At 45.3% G+C, this 22,451-nt stretch overlaps 1 protein-coding gene across 1 annotated transcript in view; it reads right to left on the bottom strand.

Annotated features, from left to right (window-relative positions):
• The window catches only part of cntnap2a (contactin associated protein 2a), a gene marked incomplete at its 5' end in the record, with an annotated part of 370,887 nt that overhangs the window by 56,911 nt on the left and 291,525 nt on the right, over nt 1-22,451 (bottom strand). The window contains 2 exons of the mRNA XM_084474889.1: nt 4,025-4,152; nt 6,656-6,812. Coding sequence (XP_084331015.1) covers nt 4,025-4,152; nt 6,656-6,812 — 285 coding nt within the window. The remainder of the gene's footprint in view (nt 1-4,024; nt 4,153-6,655; nt 6,813-22,451) is intronic.

The raw sequence follows: 22,451 nt of genomic DNA on the forward strand, positions 1-22,451 counted from the left end.
AATTTGTTCCCTACTGAAAATCCGGCAGATGGCGATGTTGAAATCTGATACCGTTTTTTCTCAGGGACACTTGGGGCATATACAGACGCCAGCGTACAGATACATGTTACCCCTGTCATCGCCCTACTGAACCAGTGACCTCCTGCCTGCCATGGTCCTCCATGTCTGCAGCAGGGCGCTACGATGTGACCTCTATTAATGCAAAGAATGACACGGTGACATAGCATAAACACATGGACGTGCATTATTTGCTATAAACGAATCATCCAGATGGATTAAGGTTTGGGTGACCCTTGAAATTCTCTATTTGTAGACTGTAATGAGGCAGAGGTTATGATAGCAGGTACATTATATTGGGTGGTATAATAACAGAATATAGGCTGCCATGCTTCATTTGCTCTCATCTTTTTTCATTCCCATCCATTAAAATGTCCAAAGCCTTTTAACATCCATAAATGGGCATAATTCTTCTCTGTGCGCCTGTGACAGTGTAGGCCTCCATTAAACTAGTCGTGGAAATGGAAATCGTTTTTGCTTGAGCAAACACACACAGGCGAGCACAGACACACACACACACACACACACACACACACTAAATAGAGCATAAACACAGTAGTTTGTCTGACAAAATCATACTCATACCCGCTAATTTATATTTTGCCATAAATACGAACCCCAAGAGACAGATCATGGAGACACACACACACACACACACACACACACCCACACACACACAAAAACTGTTTTTTAAGACTTTCCCTAACTGCTAAAAGAGACATAATTCATTTTGGCCGTGGTAACCTATTAAATATCGACCAATCGTCATCGTTCTCACTGGCTCTGCAGTCGCTTGAGATTTATCAATCTTATGAGGGGGTACCTATTCAACCGTGAAATACTTAATACAGGTTTGAGATTCCTTAATAGGCTGGTGTAGACTGTAAGATCTACATTTCTAGAGACTATCACCATGACAATATCGTCATATCTCAAAGTCATCTTTATTTGACAACTCATTTATTCAGTTTTTCACTTCATCTCCCTGGACACACACATGTTCCACACACACGCAGACACACTCCGTACCATAGTTAATAGAGTAAGACACACAAGGAGAATAGAGCTTCTGCATGTGACAGATGGATCCATCTTTATTAATGGGAGTTTCCATGGAAATGGCACGTACGTTCGTGCCACACAGGCACGCACACACACAGATATATAACATAATAGGTCATTAAATCATTTGGTTTGTTTTTATGCTGGCATAATGCAGATAGAGGGACACGATTGAGCGGGGCACTAGGCAGCTAGTTGATGGTAGGACCATAATGAGTGTGTCACCGGGGCTGGGGGGAAAACGGTACAGCAGGTGTCGTGTACTGCTCCCTTGACAGAACCAGGTCACTTTATGTTTGACTGAAACTTGGACAGACATACATAATGAATGGACTGTAAGAAGCATAACTGGGAGATGGCCTCTCTACTAACCACACACACACACATGCAGACGCCCAAAAACACAAGCACACACCCCCACACACACACGCAAGCACCCATACACCCACACCCACAAACACACCCACATAGACAGGTGTATATATATATTAGGGTAAGAAATAAGAAAAGAGAGCTAAAATGAAGCAAAGATGAAAGTCGAACAGATAATGTGTACTGAGCTCTTTGTAAATGGCTTGATATCAGGATATAAACTCTGATATCAGGATACAAACTCTGAAATCAGGATATGAACTCTGATATTGTCGTCTGATACCTCTGCCTGGCCATGTGTGTGTCTGAGTTTCTGTGTGTGTGTCTGTGGGTGCGCATGCAGAACCATGTGTAGATGTGCGTATGTGTTTGTGTGTGTGTGTGTGTGTGTGTGTGTGTGTGTGTGTGTGTGTGTGTGTGTGTGTGTGTGTGTGTGTGTGTGTGTGTGTGTGTGCATGCGCGTCCGGGCCCATGGGTAGGTGTGTGTCTGTGCTGATGCTAATTAAAAAATACATTAGCCGTTACCAATGGTTCACGCTTACGGCTCCTCCACCGAGGCGGAAGACCTGACGTCTCTTCTAGTTCAGAGGAGATTATCTCTCTGCAAAGCGCTTAAACAAAAATAAATACAAAAATAAATAAGTACAAATCTCTGGTGAGTGTGGTGACATCACAAAGCCGATTCCCAAATCACAATTTGATACAATGCCCTTCATGCTGCTTTTATCTGTTAAGCCCAAAGAGGGAGAGAGACAGCGAGGGAGAGGGTGTTAGAGTACAAGAGAGAGAGCGAAAAAGAGAGGAGGGAAGATAGAGAGAAAAAGAGAGGAGGAAAGGAGGAAAGAGAGAATGCGAGAGGAGGAGAGAGAGAGAGAGGGATAAAGAGAGCAAGAGAGTGTGGAATGCACAAAGAGCATTACTCCACTTAAAACATGAAATGCAATTTTCTATGTTCTATGTTATTTATGTTGCTTGTTCTGTTGCATGAGACACTCCTGTAATATGAACACAAACAGCAATCTCTGCTACAGAACAGTAGGGAATACAATTACAAAGAAGGTGAGAGAAAAACACAAATTATTAATGAGGTATATTCCTCAAAAGTGAAATTTAAAGTCCATATTGCAAACAAATTAGCAAAACATATTGTGGCTGGAATCTAGTTTTTTCAAGACTTAATTAAGTTTCTAACTTCACTGAAATATGACAGTTTGTGTATCGTGTTTGTGTATTGTGTTTTGATCCTACAGTGTACTGGCACGAAAAATGTCACGGTAAAGCAAACTTTAGCAACTTGGACGAGAAAATGCAGGCAAACGTACACAAAGATAGTATTGGTCCCGGTGGGAAAACCACCACCCTCATAGGCATCAATAACGCCTATAATTAAAAGTGTGCAACAGCACTTTTATAAGAGACTTTATAAGTGCGATGATTGGGGGAAGTGTAACACACACACACACACACACACACACACACACACACACACACACACACACACACACACACACACACACACACACACATACACACCCCCACACACACACACACACACCCATGGCCATAAATACACACACATGCACACTCTAATTAGACCCAGGAGTTACGAGCAACAACCAACAGCAAAAGACCAAACCACAGTGGTTCTAAATTGTGTGTGCTTAAATTGGTGTGTTCTTTCCCCCTCACCTGTGCACACAATGAATCACATGCTCTTGAAGACAATGCGCCCAATTACGCCCGACTACAGATGAACACTTGGTCTTGTGTTCCTGTTCTCTTCCTCCGGTAATTCCAAACCACGTGCTAGAAATTTTCTAGCAATGGGTCATTTGCTCAGCAAATGACGGCAAAGTGAAAGTCAAAAAGCCCATTTTATGGAAGACTAACGGTAATGGGTTCAGAACCCAGATATGAAATATGACAGATCTGAAAGGCATTTATAAAGACAGGTTTTGTTCCATCGTCTTTAGTGTGCAATTACCTTACATCTACATATTCTGTACAAAATGGTGTATGGGTTTTGAGGTGTTGCACATGCATTCAGGGCTTTCTCGAAAGTTTGTTTATTAAGCATGTCATTCGTTTCACGGCGTGTGTCACATGCACGTCAATCTGTCAAAGTGCCAAACGAAAACGGCTAGCATACGTCCGAGGCATTAAGGACACGCTCCACTTATTAATTAGTTTATTGGTTTATTCAGTCACCGCCCCACTGAACCCAATTTCAGCGGCGACAAAGTACAAACTCTTGCTTACACCGATGTTCAGTAAGATGTGGCGCGGACATCAATCATCGCGCGCCGTCGTCCAAACAACGAACTGGGTAATAGCGGGACACTACGGGCGGGCAAGGCAGTGACTCACTCACCGCCGCACTTTCGCCGCTTTACACAGGCATTTTCTTCGCAGCCAAAACAATCTTCACATCTCATTTCCTGTCCAATCACCTGTTGACATGCACACACACACACACACACACACACACACACACACACACACACACACTCTGCCCTATACTCTCGGCACTCACCATCTCCCTGGCAACGGAGTGGCCCCACCGTCAGCTTGGCTTCGGAGCCCGGTCGGTTGGTGTCGCCCACGGCAACCTGGCTGACGGGCAGGTGGTCCTTGTAGACCAGGGGTCCCGCGTCCTCTCTCCTTCAGGAGGGAAGCAGATTCGAGGAGATTAAAAAATATAGGAGCAAATACTAAGAAGCCAAGGATGCTTGACTCTTTTTCTCGTGCAGCGCTGTTGCGACTGAAAGTGTTAATTATGTCATACAATATAGAATTTGTTGTGGTTATTTTAACAAGTTTTTCTTTTTAGTTTCCAATGTCGCAATAACCACTCTCAGGCCCGTAAGGATCTTTGTTCTTAACTCATCCCGAAATGTAATGTCCAATAATGTGGTCCAGAGGGAAGTTCTTGAAGTTGAATGACTTATTCTAGACTGTAAATTAAATGAAGCAATCTAAATGAAGGGTTTTATCGCCGCATGTGAGTGTGGTTAAAATACTATGTGCTCTTTAATAGGCCACAACCAGTAGGCCGTAGCCCCTACATTTACACCTGTTTCACCATTTCCATCATTTGCGTTGTAAAACCCGCTACAAATAGACGATTGACTCCTTTTCCATTACCAGTAGGCAAGTATGCCTCTAGTTTTGTTTTTCCGGCATGCTCCGTTGGACTTCACATACGCACCGGAAAACCGGGTTAGCGAACAGTAGGAAGCAGCACGGAGGACCGGAAAAATGTTAGAGTGGCTCCTTCCTTTTTATAATTGTTACTTAGTCTCACTTTTAAACCAGGTGCTGACTCAGCACTGTTGTAGCGTGTTCCTGTCTTTACGTGCCTGGAACCTCAATACGTCTCACCGCATCGTGCCGGACAAATTTAGCATGTCCGACTGCCATGTTTCAATCACTGCTGATCAGAGCGAGTCGATAAATACCCGGGGTACCGCAGAGTAATTTGTGCCGGGTATGAAGGCCTATTCCCATAACCCTTTCCACTGAAGACAAAAGCCAGATGTTAGTTGGTGTGTTTATGGGTTTTTTGTCTAGTTAGAAAGGAGCAAAAAAACGAATTTTACATTTTTCAAAAATAATGAATGCCCACAAAACCAAAACTTCTGATCAATTTCTAAGTAACAAAAGCAAATAGATTAATAACTAAATAAATAGGATTCTTGCTCCTACACTAATCCTCCCTTGGGGCAGAGCTAATGAGATATCCATAGTGTTCGGAAATAGCACAAGGAATATTAATCCACATTTTCGCCTACAAAATAAATGACGCAATGGAAACACATGAGCAAGAGTCCTAAAATAGAGATGGATGAGTGGATAGGAAGGTCGGAGGGATGGGAGTTAGATTGCAGAATGGAACGGGTGAATGCTTTCACTCTCCCTCCATCTCAACTGAGCTCTCATCATACTATGGAAATATGTCTTAGCAAATCAATTACAAAAGAAAAAGTGTGTGACAAGGGGACACAATGTTTATAGCACAGGGACATTGGCTTCATGTGATTTAAGGCTTAATGTGGGGAAGTCGTTTTTTATTCTGATTCAACCTATAGTTTCTAGGAAAATGACTTCTGAGAATGTTAGCAATGTTTTCAGAGTTGGGATGTGTGTGTGGGTTGGTGGTGGCGTGTGTGTGTGTGTGTGTGTGTGTGTGTGTGTGTGCGTGTGTCCTCTGTTTAAACTATTTAATGAGTGGAAATTGTTATTGGGTGCTACACCAAAACTCACTCAACCGAGGAACAAGACATTACAGACAAGCACATACCATGAGTGAAAGAATAATTGAAAAATAATAATTGGGACTACAATCACTTTAAGAAACAAGGAGAGTGTGTGTGTGTGTGTGTGTGTGTGGTTGTGTGTGTGTGTGTGTGTGTCCTGTGCGTGAGTGTCAGGCACAGTCCCAAAGCTGCGGACAGGAATATAACACACTCACACACACTATAGATATATACCTCCCTCTTGTTGTGAAACACCTGCATGCATTCACAAATGCACACACACAGACACACACACACACACACACACACACACACACACATCCAGTCATACACACACACACACACACACACACACACACACACACACACACACACACACCGCCAGATGGTGAATCAGAGCTATTGGGTTCTGATGACAGCTAAGAGGGGGGGGGTGGGGTTGGGGTGGGGTTACAGAGGTGGGGTATGAAAATATTTATTTATTTATTTCTCATATGCCTGTAATAGGAATTAATGATAAGTGGCGATTTGTTGCCAGAAACCCAAGGGTCCTTTGCTTGTACTTCTACAAACCAGTATCGTATTTCCTACCGACTAAAGTTTTTCCTTGTTTTTTCCTAGACCAATCTAAAGGCTCACCTCAACCCTGATTCAGAGCCAAAAAGACCTGGAATTTGTTTGAATGAAGCGAATCCTTAACACTTACCACTTAATTGAACTAGCAGTTAGCAGATAATTGAATCACTGCGGTCCGCTCTCCCTCAAGTGGCACTGAGCGGCCATAACACTGCCCGGGTCAGGTAGTTTGTATTCCCACTGGGGTCTTCCAGGCATACATTTACTCATATCCTTAAGGTGTGATCTATGTCTGGTCTCTCTGCTGGTCGTTGGGGTGTTGCACAACTCACCACTGCTTTTGGTCGGCGTCGCAGTTGCAGTCGTATTTGGGGTCGGTGCAGTTCCGGTCGATACCGCACGCGCACTTCTGGACGCCGGGCCCCGAGCCGCCCCAGTAGAAGTGCTTCTCGCTGCCCCGGCCCACCCACCAGGTGTAGGGGGTCCCCTCTGCAAGGAGAAACACACACAAGACAATGACATAAACGGGTGAGATGACCGGGAGTGAAATAAGGAGGGCTGGGCGAAATGGAAACATGTTTATTGTTTATATTTCTTTTATATGTTGTTTTTTTTATATCGCAAAATATCGCAGTGTGTTTATGAATCCAAAATGCAGTTCTAAAAAAGGTCTGCGCGAGGGGCATCACGTTGAAGGCTGTAGACATATAAGGTAGGGGTTTGGACTTCTGGTGAATCTTTTCTTTTCTCTTTTCTCTCACGTTTCAGATCTCAAATCATATCCTGGAGATTGTGTGAGATGAGATTTTGGTCTGAAAAAACCTCCACACTGACCCTCCACACCCCAATCCTCTGTGTGTGGCATAATAAGACACAGATAGTTACATGTACTAACTTTTTTTTTACTTATTTCCACGGACACACAGGCAAAATGTCGAAATATCCAACCTGTACCAATTCAAAGTCAAGATATAATAATCCATTATTGATTGCCTGCATTTCAAATCCTAAGTGATTTATAGGGGATAATGCTGGAATATGGTGAGCATATTAGGGGGAATGAGAAGTATTTGGCCATATGGTTGATCCACCAAAATATGAATCAGTTAGGAGCATGTGTCTATCTGAAATCAGACTGTGCATGGGGGTTGGTGTGCTTGCCTCTCAGAACGGTGTGTGTGTATGTGTGTATGTGTGTGTGTGCTGACGTTTGCGTGCAACTTCTGTGACTTGATGTGTTTCAATAAGCAGCTAAGGGGTCATGGATCACTGTTTTTTAATAAGAAATGTAATATTGTTTGATTTGCCGTGGATGGGACAGTAACTATTCAGAGGAAAAAAGGTGAAATTCAATATATCAAAACAAAATTGAAGGACTATATTGCATTCCTCAATTTATTCCAGCTAAGTAGGCTGTGCCGTCAATATTGCTTTGGAAAATTCCATCAAAGATCCCCTGATGCGTTTTCATAGAAATATTGAACGATTTCTCATGCAGTGGTGTATTACGGGAGGGTCTGATATACTATTACACGTATAGAGATGAAAAGTTGAGCTCGAAGTGGACGCATGTGTACCTTTGTGTTTGTGTTTTGTGTATTTCGATTTCCATCCGTGTATTCAAACACACTTACTGCACACACACTAAAATACTGTAAGAAATATTTCCAACTCCTTATTCCACACACACACACTTACACACACCCAAACACACCCACACACACCCCCCACCCACCCCCCCGCCCACACACACACACTCTCACACACACACACACACACACACACACACACACACACACACACACACCCCCTATGCCGGCAGGATCGTGTCATATTACGTGCGCACATATCAACTGAACGTGTCACACCCGCGTGCTTTGACGCCTGTGCAGCAGACAGCGCCTGACGTGTAATGTACTTTCCTCATTGACTTATAATAGTCCCCGGTTCACACGCACGTTCACGCGTGATGACTGCTGCATGCCGGTAATCACACTACGCGTAGTGACTACGTGTAACATTCATGCATTTTTTAGCGAACGCACGCATTAACGCTTGCATGAAGATAATTGAACATTTTTGTGAAGCGCTCACACGTACGCGGAAACGACGTGCGCAAACTCTGTCACGTGTAACAAGAAGCTGCGTACGTATGAAGCAGCGTGCGCACGTCTGCCTGTCACTGTTTGACAAATGTTGTTACGCGTTCACACACACGTGCGGTCGCAGATTCTGATGCTGCTCGGTCGGAAGTTGATCTGCACGGTGCGCACACTACGCGTTACATGAACGTGTAGTGTAGTTGTTCTGTGTTCCATTTTCATTCATCCCCTGGTTGACTAAAATGAAAAGGCCAACTACACTACACGTTCATATTACGCGTAGTGAGCGCGCACTGCAGATCAACTTCCGGCCGCGCAGCATCAGAATCTGCGACCGCACGTGTGTGTGAACGCGTAACAACATTTGTCAAACAGTGACAGACAGACGTGCGCACGCTGCTTCATACATACGCAGCTTCTTGTTACACGTGAAATACAATCTGCGCGTAACAACGCATGCACACACGCATGCATAACAAAGTAACCATGCGTACACACACACGTTGCTGCGCATCTTTCCAAGTGTTTTGACTTCGATTTCACCCCATACCCCCCCACGCACACACACACACACACACACACACACACTGACACACACTTACACAACCACACACACTAAACAACCCCTTATGCCAGTGTTCCACTTGAAGGACATTTGGGAGTCGGCAAACAATTTCCAAACACTGATCTACCTTGCTGGCACCCGCTTCCACGCCCGTTTGTATCTAATGGCGGCGAGGCGAGCTCAAGGCGAGTGCATGACGAGAGCACGGAGAGATGAAACGAAAGAGAGGAGAGCAAGAAGAGATGATAAGAGCCAGGCTGAGGGAGGCACAGCAGGGGGGCCCTCTGGTCCGACGCTCCTGTGTGATCCGGCTTCATCTCCGCCGACACACACACAATTCTCAAGTAAAGAGAGAGAGAGGGAGAGAGAGGGGGAGAGACTCAGACTGACTCAGAGGGAGGGAGAGAGAGACAGATGTACAGTCTGACAGCGAGATGGAGCGGGATACAAACCGACACGGAGAGACTGGGAGGGAGGGGGTGGGTGAGAGGGAGGGTGGGGGAGAGAGAGAGAGATACCTCATCATGCAGTCAGACAGAGAATGAGGAAAAAGAAGGAGATGGACACCATGAGAAAAAATAAGTGGAGAGAGGAAGAAAGAGAGGAAAAGAGAAATAGAGAAAGAGCAACCTAGGCGGTCTGACAGAGAGAAAGAGAAAGACAGACTTTGAGAACAAGGGAGGGAGAGGGAAATGGGGAAGACGGATAGAGAGAGAAACAGAGGGACGGAGAGACCCCCCTTACCGTCTGACGGAGAGATAGAGAAATATACATGCAGACACAGTGAGAAGAAGAGGTGAAGGGGGAGAGAGAGATAGAGAGAAAAAAGGGAGCGACAGAAGGAACGGTGAAGAGAGATAGCCCCTAGACAGAGGAGGAGAGGTGCCAAGCGAGGGGGAGGTAATGAGAGAAAAAAGAATGCACGCATGGCTGGAGATGTGAGGCTGGAGAGATAGAATCACATTGGCAGAGAGTTCATATGCAGGTCCAGAGAGAGAGAGAGAGCGAGAGAGAGAGAGAGAGAGAGAGAGAGATGGAGAGAGTGAAAGAGAGTGAGAGAGATGGAGAGAGATGGAGAGAGTGAAAGAGAGAGAGAGAGAGCGAGAGAAAGAGAGTGAGAGAGAGAGATGGATAGAGTGAGAGAGAGAGAGAGAGAGAGAGAGAGAGAGAGTTGGAACGAACCGACTGGAAAATCACTTTCCCAAATATCCCATAGTGACACACAGCTTGTACTTCCTATATCACTTTAAAACAATAACACAAAATTACATTATTATATAGTGACCACTTTTTATAGTGTGACCACTATCGGTTAGAAACGGTTTGTGAATTGTATAGGTGTGATATAGGTGAAAAGAGACAGAGTCTAACCTTCTCTGAACAGTACAAAATATAATGAAATCGAAAAAAAATAATCCTTAAATGTACAAACCAAAATCTCCCACCACATTAACTAAACCTCCAAAATGACCAGATACAACAACTGGTACTTGGTGTAAATGTAACTAAGGCACGGCTAGCTGGTATCAGCAAATCAGAGAGAAAGAAAAGTATTGCAATAAAATCAGAGTGTAAAAAGTCAGACATGCACTAGATTGTGTTTATATTTCTTTTATTTATTGAATGTCATCAATTTGTATGTATATGTGCTTGGTACAATATCTACAAATATGCACATATTTGTTTTTTATGCTTTAGCAACACCTTTTTGAATTTAAATATCATGCCATTGAAGTTTTATTGAATTGAATTTAATTTAATTGAGAGAGAAAGAGCGAGAGAGAAAGCGAGAAAGAGAGAGAGAGACACAGAAGAGCAGAGAGAGAGATAGAAAGAGGCAGAGCCCTGCCAATTTAAGCATAGTTGTGTGTGTGTGCGTGTGTGTGTGTGTGTGTGTGTGTGTGTGTGTGTGTGTGTGTGTGTGTGTGTGTGTGTGTGTGTGTGTGTGTGCGCGTGCGTGCATGCGTGCGTGCGTGCCGGCGTGTGTGTGTGTGTGTGTGTGTGAGCGTCTATTTGTTGATTTCGGTCTCTATGCACTTTTATGTGCAGTAACATGAGTTTTAGCGGGCACACTCTCACATGCAGGGGCCTGTCCCCCTCGGTGGGAAAAGCAGGTGGGTGGTAATTACCAACAGCCCCAATAGACCAGGATGAGCCAGCCACCCGTGTGTGTGTATGTGTGTGTGTGTGTGTGTGTGATGTGTGTGTGCGCAAGAGTCTGTGTGTGTGTGTGTGTGTGTGTGTGTATGTGTGTGTGTGTGTGTGTGTGTGTGTGATGTGTGTGTGCGCAAGAGTCTGTGTGTGTGTGTGTGTGTGTGTGTGCGTAATGTGTGTGTAAATGTGTGTGCACCTGTGTTTGTGTGTGTGTGTGTGATGTGTGTATGTGTCATGCGTGTGTGTGTGTGTGTGTGTGTGGTCTGTGTATGTGCACACACGCTTGTGTGTGCGTGTGTGTGTGTGGTATGTGTGGCTGCGTAACGTGTGAGTAAATGTGTGTGCATGAGTGTATGTGTGATATGTGTGTGTGTGTGCGAGTATGTGTGTGTGTGTGTGTTCCGATGAGAGTTTCCAAGGCAGTTGCAGTTGTGTGGAATACATCAATATGGAGTTTTTAAACAGGAATAGAGATACAGGAAAGAAAGAAAGAAAGAAAGAGAGAGAAAGAAAGGTCGAAGGGATTGAGAGTGAAAGTGAAGTTACGATGAAAGACATCAAACAGACAGGGATCACAGAAGGCTGCCTGAGATGATATCCTGGGATTCTCCTTTCCCGCCCATGAGGAACATGTGTGGAGAAAGGTTCATTCAACAGGATTGAACCCGGCCCTGTAGCAGCTCAATGGCACTGCCGCTACGACTACCACTACTACTGCAGGTCATGCTGTCGCAGTTCTGCTGCCAGTTATGATTACTCTTCCACCATGTGTTTAATCTTAACTGTCCCTCTTGCATATTCATTCGTGCATCTGTCTTAGATATCTCTCTCTCTCTCTCTCTCTCTCTCTCTCTCTCTCTCTCGCTCTCTCTCTCTCTCTCTCTCTCTCTCTCTCTCTCGCTCTCTCTCTCGCTCCATAGCTCCGACAACAGCGTCTGCCAACAGCCGTGGTGCAGCCTGGCAGGATGGAGGAGGCCACACAAGGTTTGGATTGATAAGGTCTCGGCTTCTGTTTCTCTATGTCGCCTCTTGGGACGTCCCTGCCAACACTGCTCCGTCTGATGGCTGTATTTCTCCTTGATTCTACTCCCCCAACGCACTCACACACACACACACACACACACACACACACACACACACCCACACACACACACACACACACACACACACACACACACACACACACACACACACACAGCCGTTTATCTACCTTCTTATCCGAGGAAGTTAATGTCTACCTCCCCACCGTGTCTACAGTGTTTTGTTTATGGGCCCCTTAAACTCCCCCAGCATAGATATATAGGATAGCAGAGATAGAGAGAGAGGAGGATGGATGGAGAGAGAGCCACTAAGAGACAGAGAGAGAGAGAGAGAGAGACAGAGAGAGAGAGAGGGGTAAGCAGAGGGAGCTAGGTAGAGAGAGGTAGAGAGAGAGAACGAGAGAGAACAAGAGAGAACAAGAGAGAGGGTGGAAAAGAGAGAGCGAGGTAGATAGAGAGTGCGAGAGACAAAGAGAGGGCGATAGATGGAGAGAGCAAGAGGGAATAGTAGTTATAGAGAGAGAAACAGACGCCCCCAAAAGACAAAAGAGACTTGAAAGGAAAGTGAAGGCGAGCACACAAGATGGTGGGAGGAGACAGACTCACTATCTCCATGGTGATCGTAAGAGCCCGTAGGCGAGACTGTAGCACTGTCTTTAGGAACATCAAGTCCTTATCCAGGCAATTAGATCCAAAATGGCGTCCCCACATGCCCATATCTCTGTCAGAAAGATCACAGACATGCACTCCACTGGGCAATTCCCCCAGGCCACCCAGGCTGAAATGGCACCCACACTGTTCATTTAAAAAGGATCACACCCATGCCACTCAAGAGTGTGACTGTGAACCAAAAGGTCAGCGGATCTAAAATGGCACTCAACATGCTCAGTTGCCCGTTTCCCCTCCAACAGCAGTCGGTTGGAACTGAAATACCAGAATGACATTCATAATTGCACCCAAAAAGGTGGCTTGCTCATGAAATAGTCTGGGCTAGAGTGTTTCAGACAAACCTGTGCCTGACACCCGATTGAAACGTGATCAATGATCCAGAATTAAGTGTATGATTGAAAGCACTGTTTGACATGGCTTAGAGGGAACAGATTTTTCGGCAAGAAAACACAATATTGGATTCCGTTTTCTTTTGTTTCTGAGTTTCGGCTTATAGACGACAGAGGCTAAAAGAAAATAGCTGTATCAAAGTAATGGGCCACAGAAAACTGTATAAATTGGGAAGTTAATGGTCCAGAGAAAAAAGTTACAACTTACAAGAGAAAAAAATAGAGAAAAATGACAATACAAAACTCTCATCAGACCCTTTGATGACTACTGTCCTCTGACTGCAGACTCTCTGTGTCCAACATTATAAACAGCAGTTCCAAGACACTCTTTTGTTTATGGACTGACTGAAGCATGTCATTGGAGCCCAATCCGTGAACATAAGGCTGAAATCTGGCTTTCATGAAATGGCATCCCTTTCTGAAAATATATCAACACGAGAAAATAAACATGTCCTGTATATCTCAAGAGCACACACAACTGCACATCCTTGGCCCTGAAATGAGTCTGAAGTCTGATGAAAATCCAATGCGTTTGTAGAGAAAAATCTAAGAAAATACATACATATATTCATACATACAGAGACTGCTTACTTTCTACTTAGATTAGATAGAGAGATGTCTTTATAGTCTGTGTAAAAAGACATCCTTCTCTGCCTTTCACTCACGGTGTCTTCATATCATATCACCCGACTTCCAACGATATATGCATATTCTCACCACACAGTTCGTTTTTTAAACATCTGAATTTCTGCATGGGAACCCCTGTTTCTGTACCCATGTTTCTGGGGGCATTTCTCTGCACAGCACCCTATATTCATCTGACCCAAGGGCTGGATCTCCAGATGTTTGCCTCCATCTGCATTGTAACCGCTTTGTAGCTGGTGGTAAGATAGGCTAAATCGTTCCACTCAATCGTGTAAGGGGCCGCGGATACAACAGTAACATGAAGGGTTTTAGTGATTCTTCAGGTATTACACATATCCCCCATGGCAAATGGCAGTGAACAAATAAAAAAACGGGACTGGCTACAAAAGTCTGAAGTCTGCTGTGATTGGTCAGAACATCAGCAGCCCCAATCGTTCCCGATTCCACATATTGCTCCCTGAGTGCGATACCGCTGGTGCTCTGAGCTCGGGTGATCAAGCCTCAGCTCGAGCATTAGTGAAAACTTTTGGAATGTACCCCGGGGGAGCCATCATCCTAATCAGCAGCCCTGGCCTTCGCAAGCTGCTCGGCTTGATTCTCCCAAACGTGAAGCCGATCCACAGAGAGAGGCATGAGGGTAGAGCAGGTAGAAGTAAGATGTTGTGCTCTTTTCTCAAAACACCAGGGACGCCCTGCCGTACATTAATATACACCTCGTATTTCTGTTGTGTGTTGAGACACGCTCGCACGTCCACACACACACACACACACACACACCCACCCACACCCCCCCCCCCCCACACACACACACACACAGCTCAAAATAGACACATAATCCTCCTCAGACCCAGACAAAACTCGGGGATCAATACGACTATGTCAGGTCCCCGCCCCCCCTCGGCTGGTGCCCTTCTGTCCCTTTGTCACGCTGTTTGTGTGCGTTTCACTTGTGTATCGCCAGTAGCCCACGTGTCTCCCCCCCTCAGGTCCTCATTTAATTTCCTCATCGCCTACATCTCAAAGTCATTTTTGTTTTTCTTTTGTTAGTGTTTTATCTGGAATACCTCCGGAGCTCTCCCCGACCTCTTCGTCCACCAGCATCCTCATCCTCATCACCTCATTCCCCCTGGTGCACCGAGACCTTAATTTACCATATTATTTCACAACCCCCTCGCCCTCAGCCTAATCAGGCAAAGACGCACGCAGGCACGCGCGCGCGCACACACACACACACACACACACACACACACACACACACACACACACACACACACACACACACACACACACACACACACACACACACACACACACACACACATCCCTGAACAGCCTGTTGCCTTGTCTCTTTGTACTTTGCACATATTCCAGCGCTTTTTGCCTTCATTTTATCTTATTTGAGTTTCTTTCTACTCATCTTTTTCTTTATTTTTCAAGGGGTTCTTTTCTCTGTTTTTGTCTCTTGGGCATCTCTCTTTTCTTTGTTTGCCCTTTCGGCCTTCTCCTGAGGTCTGCTCGTCTCTGTTTGGTCTGTAGAGTCTCTCATCCTGGTGTCTTGGCCATCTTTTATACATATCCCTGGTCTTTAGAGGCTGCCTTCTATCCTCTCTCTCTCTCTTCTCTCGCCACTCCTTGATCTTCTCCATCTCCCTCTCTCTGTGTATCCGTATCCTACTCTATGCATTCTCAGGCCTCCGGCTTTCTTCCTCTCCCTGGTATTTAATCTCTTTATGCTCTCATTAGTTGTGCTGTAATCTGCCCCTCTAATCCACCCTGATCTCTAGCCTGCCTCACTCTCATCCCTGAGGTTGTATTCCACACACATTCCCCGCTTTGCTTTTATTCTTTGTTTCTCTCTCTCTCTCTCTCTCTCTCTCTCTCTCTCTCTCTCTCTCTCTCTCTCTCTCTCTCTCTCTCTCTCTCTAATGCCTTGCAGTGATCTGTGAAAATAGGCAGGGCTGTGCCATAAAAGAAAACAAGAAAACGTTAAGAGTTTGAGATGCATTACAAGTTGTACTTATTGACCTTGGCCAGTATAGGAGGACCTATGGAGAGGAGATGGGGGAGGGGGGGAGGGGGAGGAAATAGATGGCACCACAGGGTACCATTCAGACTCAAGGAAAGACCTTGCATTTTTACATTCCATCCAGTTCCACCTCCCCATTAACACAGACCCACGAGCACTTGTGCCCCATTCCGTTTCATTTGTGTATGACAGAATGTAAAAAAGACCCGGCACGGGCGATGGGTCACAAGGGGTAATGTCCGGGTGGGTGGGCATCAATGTGGCTCTGCGATGAGTCAGCGAGTTCCCAGCTGCCCTCTGTGTGTGTGTGTGTGTGTGTGTGTCTCTGTGTGTGTGTGTGTGTGTGTGTGTGTGTGTCTGCATCAGTGAGCCAGAAGGGGGGAGGGTTGGGTGGTAATAACGAGCGATTTCAGCGCTTTCTCATCGACGAGCGAATCCATCCGCCTGATGGCTTTCGCTAACGCCCCACTTACCCATGCCCCCCCTCCCTACTAACCAGCCCCCCCCCCACCCATCATGGCACGATGTGGATGCATCTATCTCTGCCACTCTTCACAGGTCATCGCAGTGTGTATCCCGCCATTAAATGAAAAGACGAAGGGGAAAAAAAAAAACACTGTTGACGAGAGCAGAGGAGCTGAGCTGTGTGTACAGGTGGGGAGGAGGAGGGGGGGGGAGAGGGGGGGATTATGGGGAGAGAGGGAGTGGGGATTAGATGGGGAAATGAATATCAATGGTGGTGCCCTTAATTGGCTTGTCCATGTGATAGAGGACACAATAATGGCACTGGGCCGCTCCGATTACACTCCAGTACTCTCAGCTGGCCCCACGGACCCCTAAATGATTCTCCACGCACACAAGGGGTGGCCACAATGAAGTGTGCACGTGCTGCAGCCGGGAGGCGGATGGTTTCTACGCTCTCCCCCCCCCCCCATGCATGGACAGAAAGAGTGCTATCGCCCACACACACACACACAAACACACACACAATAACTGAAGCAGAGACATTAAACCCAACAATATGGGTAAAATTGTAAAATTGATGAAAGGTGCGTTGTGAGGGCTGTATTCAACCACCATCATCATTACTCAATCAGTGTGTTCCTGCAGGAACCTCCATGTGGGTCGGTGTGTGCATGCGTGTGTGTGTGTGTGTTTGTGTGTGTGTTTGATTCTCAGCTGAGTAACAAGTTATGTTAAGAAACGTCACACATGGCCCAGAATGGGGTCATGATAGAGATGGACATGAGTGCCGTGAGGAAAATTAGCATTTTGTTTTTCTATCTTGCTTTCTATTCTCTTTTCTAATTTTTTTTCATTGCTGTCCATCCATATGGCGGCACAATTTGTCAGAGTTGACACATGGAGGGGGCAGCGAGTAACACTTATATCATAGGGGGAGGGGAAGGAGGCGTAAACAATAGAGCAGTGAGAGAGACAGAGGGAAGAGGAGAGAGAGAAAATAATATGCTATATCATATGCTTCAATAGAGATACACAGGTAACAATTATGCATGGTTAGTCACATTGTTTTGGTTAAGAGGTGTTTTTAGCAGAAAGGTAGTTTGGTAGACTTATGGAATGATGTATCATTCCACAAAATTACATTCCGTGGAACATCTGGATTTTCTTTCCCCTACCACCCATTAACTAGCATCCTCAGGTTTTACTGATTATTTGTATCTCTGCCTTAGTCAAATAAATAAAATCAGGTGGACTTAGTGAAAATACTACTGATTACTACTTCATTTTCTAATCGAGCTCCATCTCTGGTCACATATTGTAAATCGGTTCCTTTCCAACAAGGTGATGTAGGTCTGAGTATAGCTTTAAGTGAGAAAGGTGTTAAATATGTTCCTTTGCACTGCAAGTCGGACAATGTCGGACAAACTACATTGTCGGACAATGTCAAATAAAACGCACATCATTTACATATAAATAACCGCTGCAGATGTGCATGCATATGCGCTTCGCACACCATCAAAAGCAAGCAGCCATACATAGAATAATATGCCCTTTCGGAGTGACGGTAAACAACAGATGGGCTTTTTTTAACCATCTCGCAATTGTCAATCAAAGCATGGCTGGTTCTTGCCTTTACTGCGATGCTACTGAAGAGAAATTGTTGCAACCTGCTGGCAAATCCACTTCCACTGTGATGCACACATCACTTTGTTGTGGAAAACTGGCAGAAGAAGTGGATAATTTGGGTTGAAGAAATGTTGACAAAACATACATGAACGACAGCAATAACTCACATGGTTGAGGGATGGTTCCAGCCTTCTGATGTTTTTTAGTTTCTTTCTATCTTTTTCTGCCTCTGCCTCTTATTCTTTGTGCTACAGTTTGTTCTGCCTCCCAAGGCCCAGCTGCGCAGCTATTCTGAACAGCTGTCACTCAAGACGCCCAAAGTCCCTTTAAGCATTAACAAGGGCTGCGTCTATTCATTTATGACCGGGATCAACCGTATTTTTGTAAAGATCCATTTTTAAGGAGACCTGCTGTACTAAATAAAAATGCACTTGGAAAAGTAACACAGAAACACAACGGTGCACTAATTTGCAATCTTGTGCACAGCTAGGATGACTATATCTACCCATGTCTTGTAAAGAACAACAGATGTTGATTAAATTGTTTAGAATACATTTATACAGAAAGACCACGGCAATAGCGTGGCCATACTTTAATAACCATCCTAAACAGCTGAATCATGAATCCAACCTGCTCCCTTTATAAAACTAAATTGCTCGGTTTCGTTTTGAGAGGATTAGGGTTGTCAAAGGCTGTATATTATTCATTTTTTAAGTACGCACACAGAGGTTCAGGCAAAGGTTGGATGTCGCCGGGTCACTGTTTTGACGTTCCGTTCCGAGATCACAGCAAATAGCAGCCCACCGTGTCCTTGGTCTCATCCTCTCATCCTATCCCTCAGGGCTTTGGTCTCCCTTTCTCAAAGGGGTCAGTCTCAGGGGAGGAAGATGACCTTGCACATATGTGTGCTCCGACACACACACATGTGTGCTCCGACACACACAGACACCCACACGCACATACACTCGCACACACACACACACACACTGGCACGTACCCACTCTCTCTCACCTATAGACACACATTCACACTTTAACCACACAACACGTCATCCTCGACCTCCCTCACAGACAACCTGGTTTTATTCTCTCCCCTCTCCCCCCCCCGGCTGCCTCTGCTCTTATCCCCCTCCCTCTGGTTGTCTCTACCCGGTGGAAGCTATTGATTTCCCCTAGAACTTTCCTGCCACAGAGGCGCGCCTTTCTTTTCACACCCCTCTCTTGCCCATTCGCACCACCATCACCTCCACCCTCCCTCCCTCCCCCCTACCCACCAAACACCACTCTCCATCACACCAGCCCACCCACTCTACCTCTACACTAGAGAGCTTTCTTTCTCTCTCGCTATCTCTCTCTCTCTCTCTACCTGCACGTGTGATAGAACATATGAGGGAGTATTTTCTACAGCAGCACCTGGTACATTTATTATAAGGTCTGTCAGGGTTGTGTTTCGTTGGGTTTACACAAGTCACACTGCACTATACTGTACCATGTCCATCTCCAAGTGAGAAAAACAAAAAGGAATACCAGAAAGGGTGCGTGGTTCATGGATGTTGGAATTGCTGCTCTGCAATAAAAGTGTAAGAGATGATGACAAAATGATAACAACATCCATTAACCTTCTAGCAAAAAAACAGATTTTTCATAAACTAGAAATTAAATGTGAATGTAGGAAGGTATGAAGTATTTATCAGCGTTTCACACCGCAATGTACCGTTCATACAAAACCAATGCTGATGTGAACAAAGTTGAATTGTCTGAAATACCAGCTGTACTATTCTATTTGCACTGAGCTCCAACCTGCCTGTCAGGTCTTAATAATGGGCTTACATCATGTACTGTATTTATATGACAGCCATTTTATTAATGTGTGTGGGGGCTTGACAGACGAGGACGCTATACCTAGCAACTGGAGGCTCATTAAGGGGGGCCTTAACAAGCTATCATTAGCCCTTCACTATTAGGAAATGTGTGAGTGTGTGTGTGTGTGTGTGTGTGTGTGTGTGTGTGTGTGTGTGTGTGTGTGTGTGTGGGTGTGGGTGTGGGTGCTTGTGTGCATGTGTGTGTGGGTCAGCATGCACTCCCGTTGGGGCGTTGGTTGTTTGACAGTCTGAAGGAAAGGGGGCGCTTTTTTTTTTGTGGCACACTTATCTGCACTGTGGACGATGTGTGTGTGTGTGTGTGTGTGTGTGTGTGTGTGTGTGTGTGTGTGTGTGTGTGTGTGTGAGTGTGTGTGTGTGAGAGAGAGAAAGGGTGAGAGTGAGCGTGTCGATGCCTAGAGTTGAGGACATATTTAAAATCTATGTCCGAAGCAATAACCCAAATTAACGATAAAAGATTACTTCAGGGCCTTCATTCTGGTGCACAAAACCATTACAGTAACCGCAGTGGCCATGTTTTAATTAGTTTAAGCACGTCGGTAATTCGCTATTCCTCTGCCCTTCCAGCACCTAGTGACATTGAAGCAACATGAGGAGCAACACATCCCTCCTGAGCTGTTCTTCATGTCACGTTTTGCTTTGCCACAGGGCATATAGGTGCCCTAAGATCTCATTTGAACGCGGTCCTGTGATGCCCCGCGAGACAAAGATTGCCACACAAGGCAGTATAAATACACCTGACTCATCGCACATGCCTGAGGCCTGTCACATCTGCCGAGGTGGATAAGGTATCACTGTGTTTAACGGTGTGATCCCTCAGACCTTCGTCGCCTAGCTGGTGTTTAGTTCATCGGGTGAATACCTTGAACCATGTCAAGATTCAAGATTCAAGATAGTTTATTGTCAAATGCACAACAAATACAGCAGCAGTCGCTGGCAATGAAATTGCCTCAGTCTCAGGCTCCTTCAACAATGCAATATAAAAATAAAAAGTCTAAGAGAAACACAAACTGGACATGGAATAATTCAAATAAAATAAAAATAGAATAGTAGCTGTCAACCAAATAGAATAATCCTGCTTGTCTGCAGTTGTCCAGGCACACGTGTGTAAGGACATCAGTGGAGTAAGTGAGAGAGGAGCTTTAACTCGTCATCTTAAATTTCATAAATAAGAAATCAATGTTTGTGGAATGAATGTTCCAAGAATAACATCAATTCAACATAGCGAGTTACTGTGTGTACTGTGAGAGAGAGACAGAGAGAGACAGACAGACAGACAGACAGACAGAGAAAGATAAATAATGAGAGAGAGTCGCCTTTGAGAGCAAGTAAGAACGAACATCAGTTTCCCCGTAGTTTGCGCGGTGCACTCCTGCTGAGGAACAAAGTAAATGATGAGTTCACTTCCGTCTCTCCGAGACACAGCATTCCTCCGCACTGTGCCAGCTGTCAGGGCTAGGAGTCTCTTGGCGCTCGTCAATAATGGACAATTGATTCACAAGTGCTCTCTTATTTATGTGTCCATCTACTACTTATTTTGTCTTTTGGGGACAGGGAATATTCCTCCATGACTTAGGCCAAGTACAGTGCTCTGACAAGTCAATAGCAATCACGAGCTCGAGGACTCTGGTCGATGAACAGCAGGAGGGCTCGCTCTCGGTGTTAACAAGGCACGTTCTGACAGGCCTCGCTTACCAGGAGCTCAATTTGATGTTATTATTACTACTTCATATCTCTTTCCTCTTATTTTGGCGTATTGTTTCCACAAGGTTAACCAGAGAGCCTCAGGGCACCGCTGTGGAGCCGTGGGCAAAGGGCCGGAGAGAGACTCAGAGGAGGCAGAGCGGGTTACCATCAGGAAGGTTGCTGGTTTGATCCAGGTGTCCCTGAGCAAGACACCTAAACCAAACGTGCTGGCTGTTGCCTTGCACTGCAATGGATGTTTAAATGTGTGTATGAATGGATGATTGTGGAGCAGAAATTGTTAAACGCTCAAAGTGGCCATTGATCAGAAAAGCACTAATATGAATGCAGACCATTCACCGTTCATAGAGATATAAAGGCACGAGTCCTGTTTTCTGTTGTGATATTTCTGTTCAGAATTAGTTTAGCATGAAGCAATGTTAAGCATGTGACGTTATGTGCGTTGACGCACACACAAACCCCCCCACACACACACACACACACACACACACACACACACACACACACACCATAAGCAATGGATTCAAATGCTTACTGAAGGGCTACACATACTGGTAGACACATAACAAAGGGATAACCATGGTTTGATGCTAACTTATGGAAACGATGAACAGACATAGCCAGGGATGTGGACCGTCTCCAGAGATGCATCATCTTAAAGAGATGTCTCTGAGTGTGGGTAATGCGCCTCTCTCCTCTCCCTCCTTTTGTGGCTTCCGAGTGGGAGGAAAAGAAGGATAATCCATTCAGTGTAATCATGGCCTGACCTGGCTAATGGAGGCACGCTGCCCTGGGGGCTCCACATAATCAAGAGACAGTTAAGAGAAGCAAGAAAGACTGCCTCACTCTTCCCTGCTGATGTCA

The sequence above is a fragment of the Micromesistius poutassou genome (assembly GCF_964030765.1).
Source record: "Micromesistius poutassou genome assembly, chromosome: 11".
Classification (NCBI taxonomy): domain Eukaryota; kingdom Metazoa; phylum Chordata; class Actinopteri; order Gadiformes; family Gadidae; genus Micromesistius; species Micromesistius poutassou.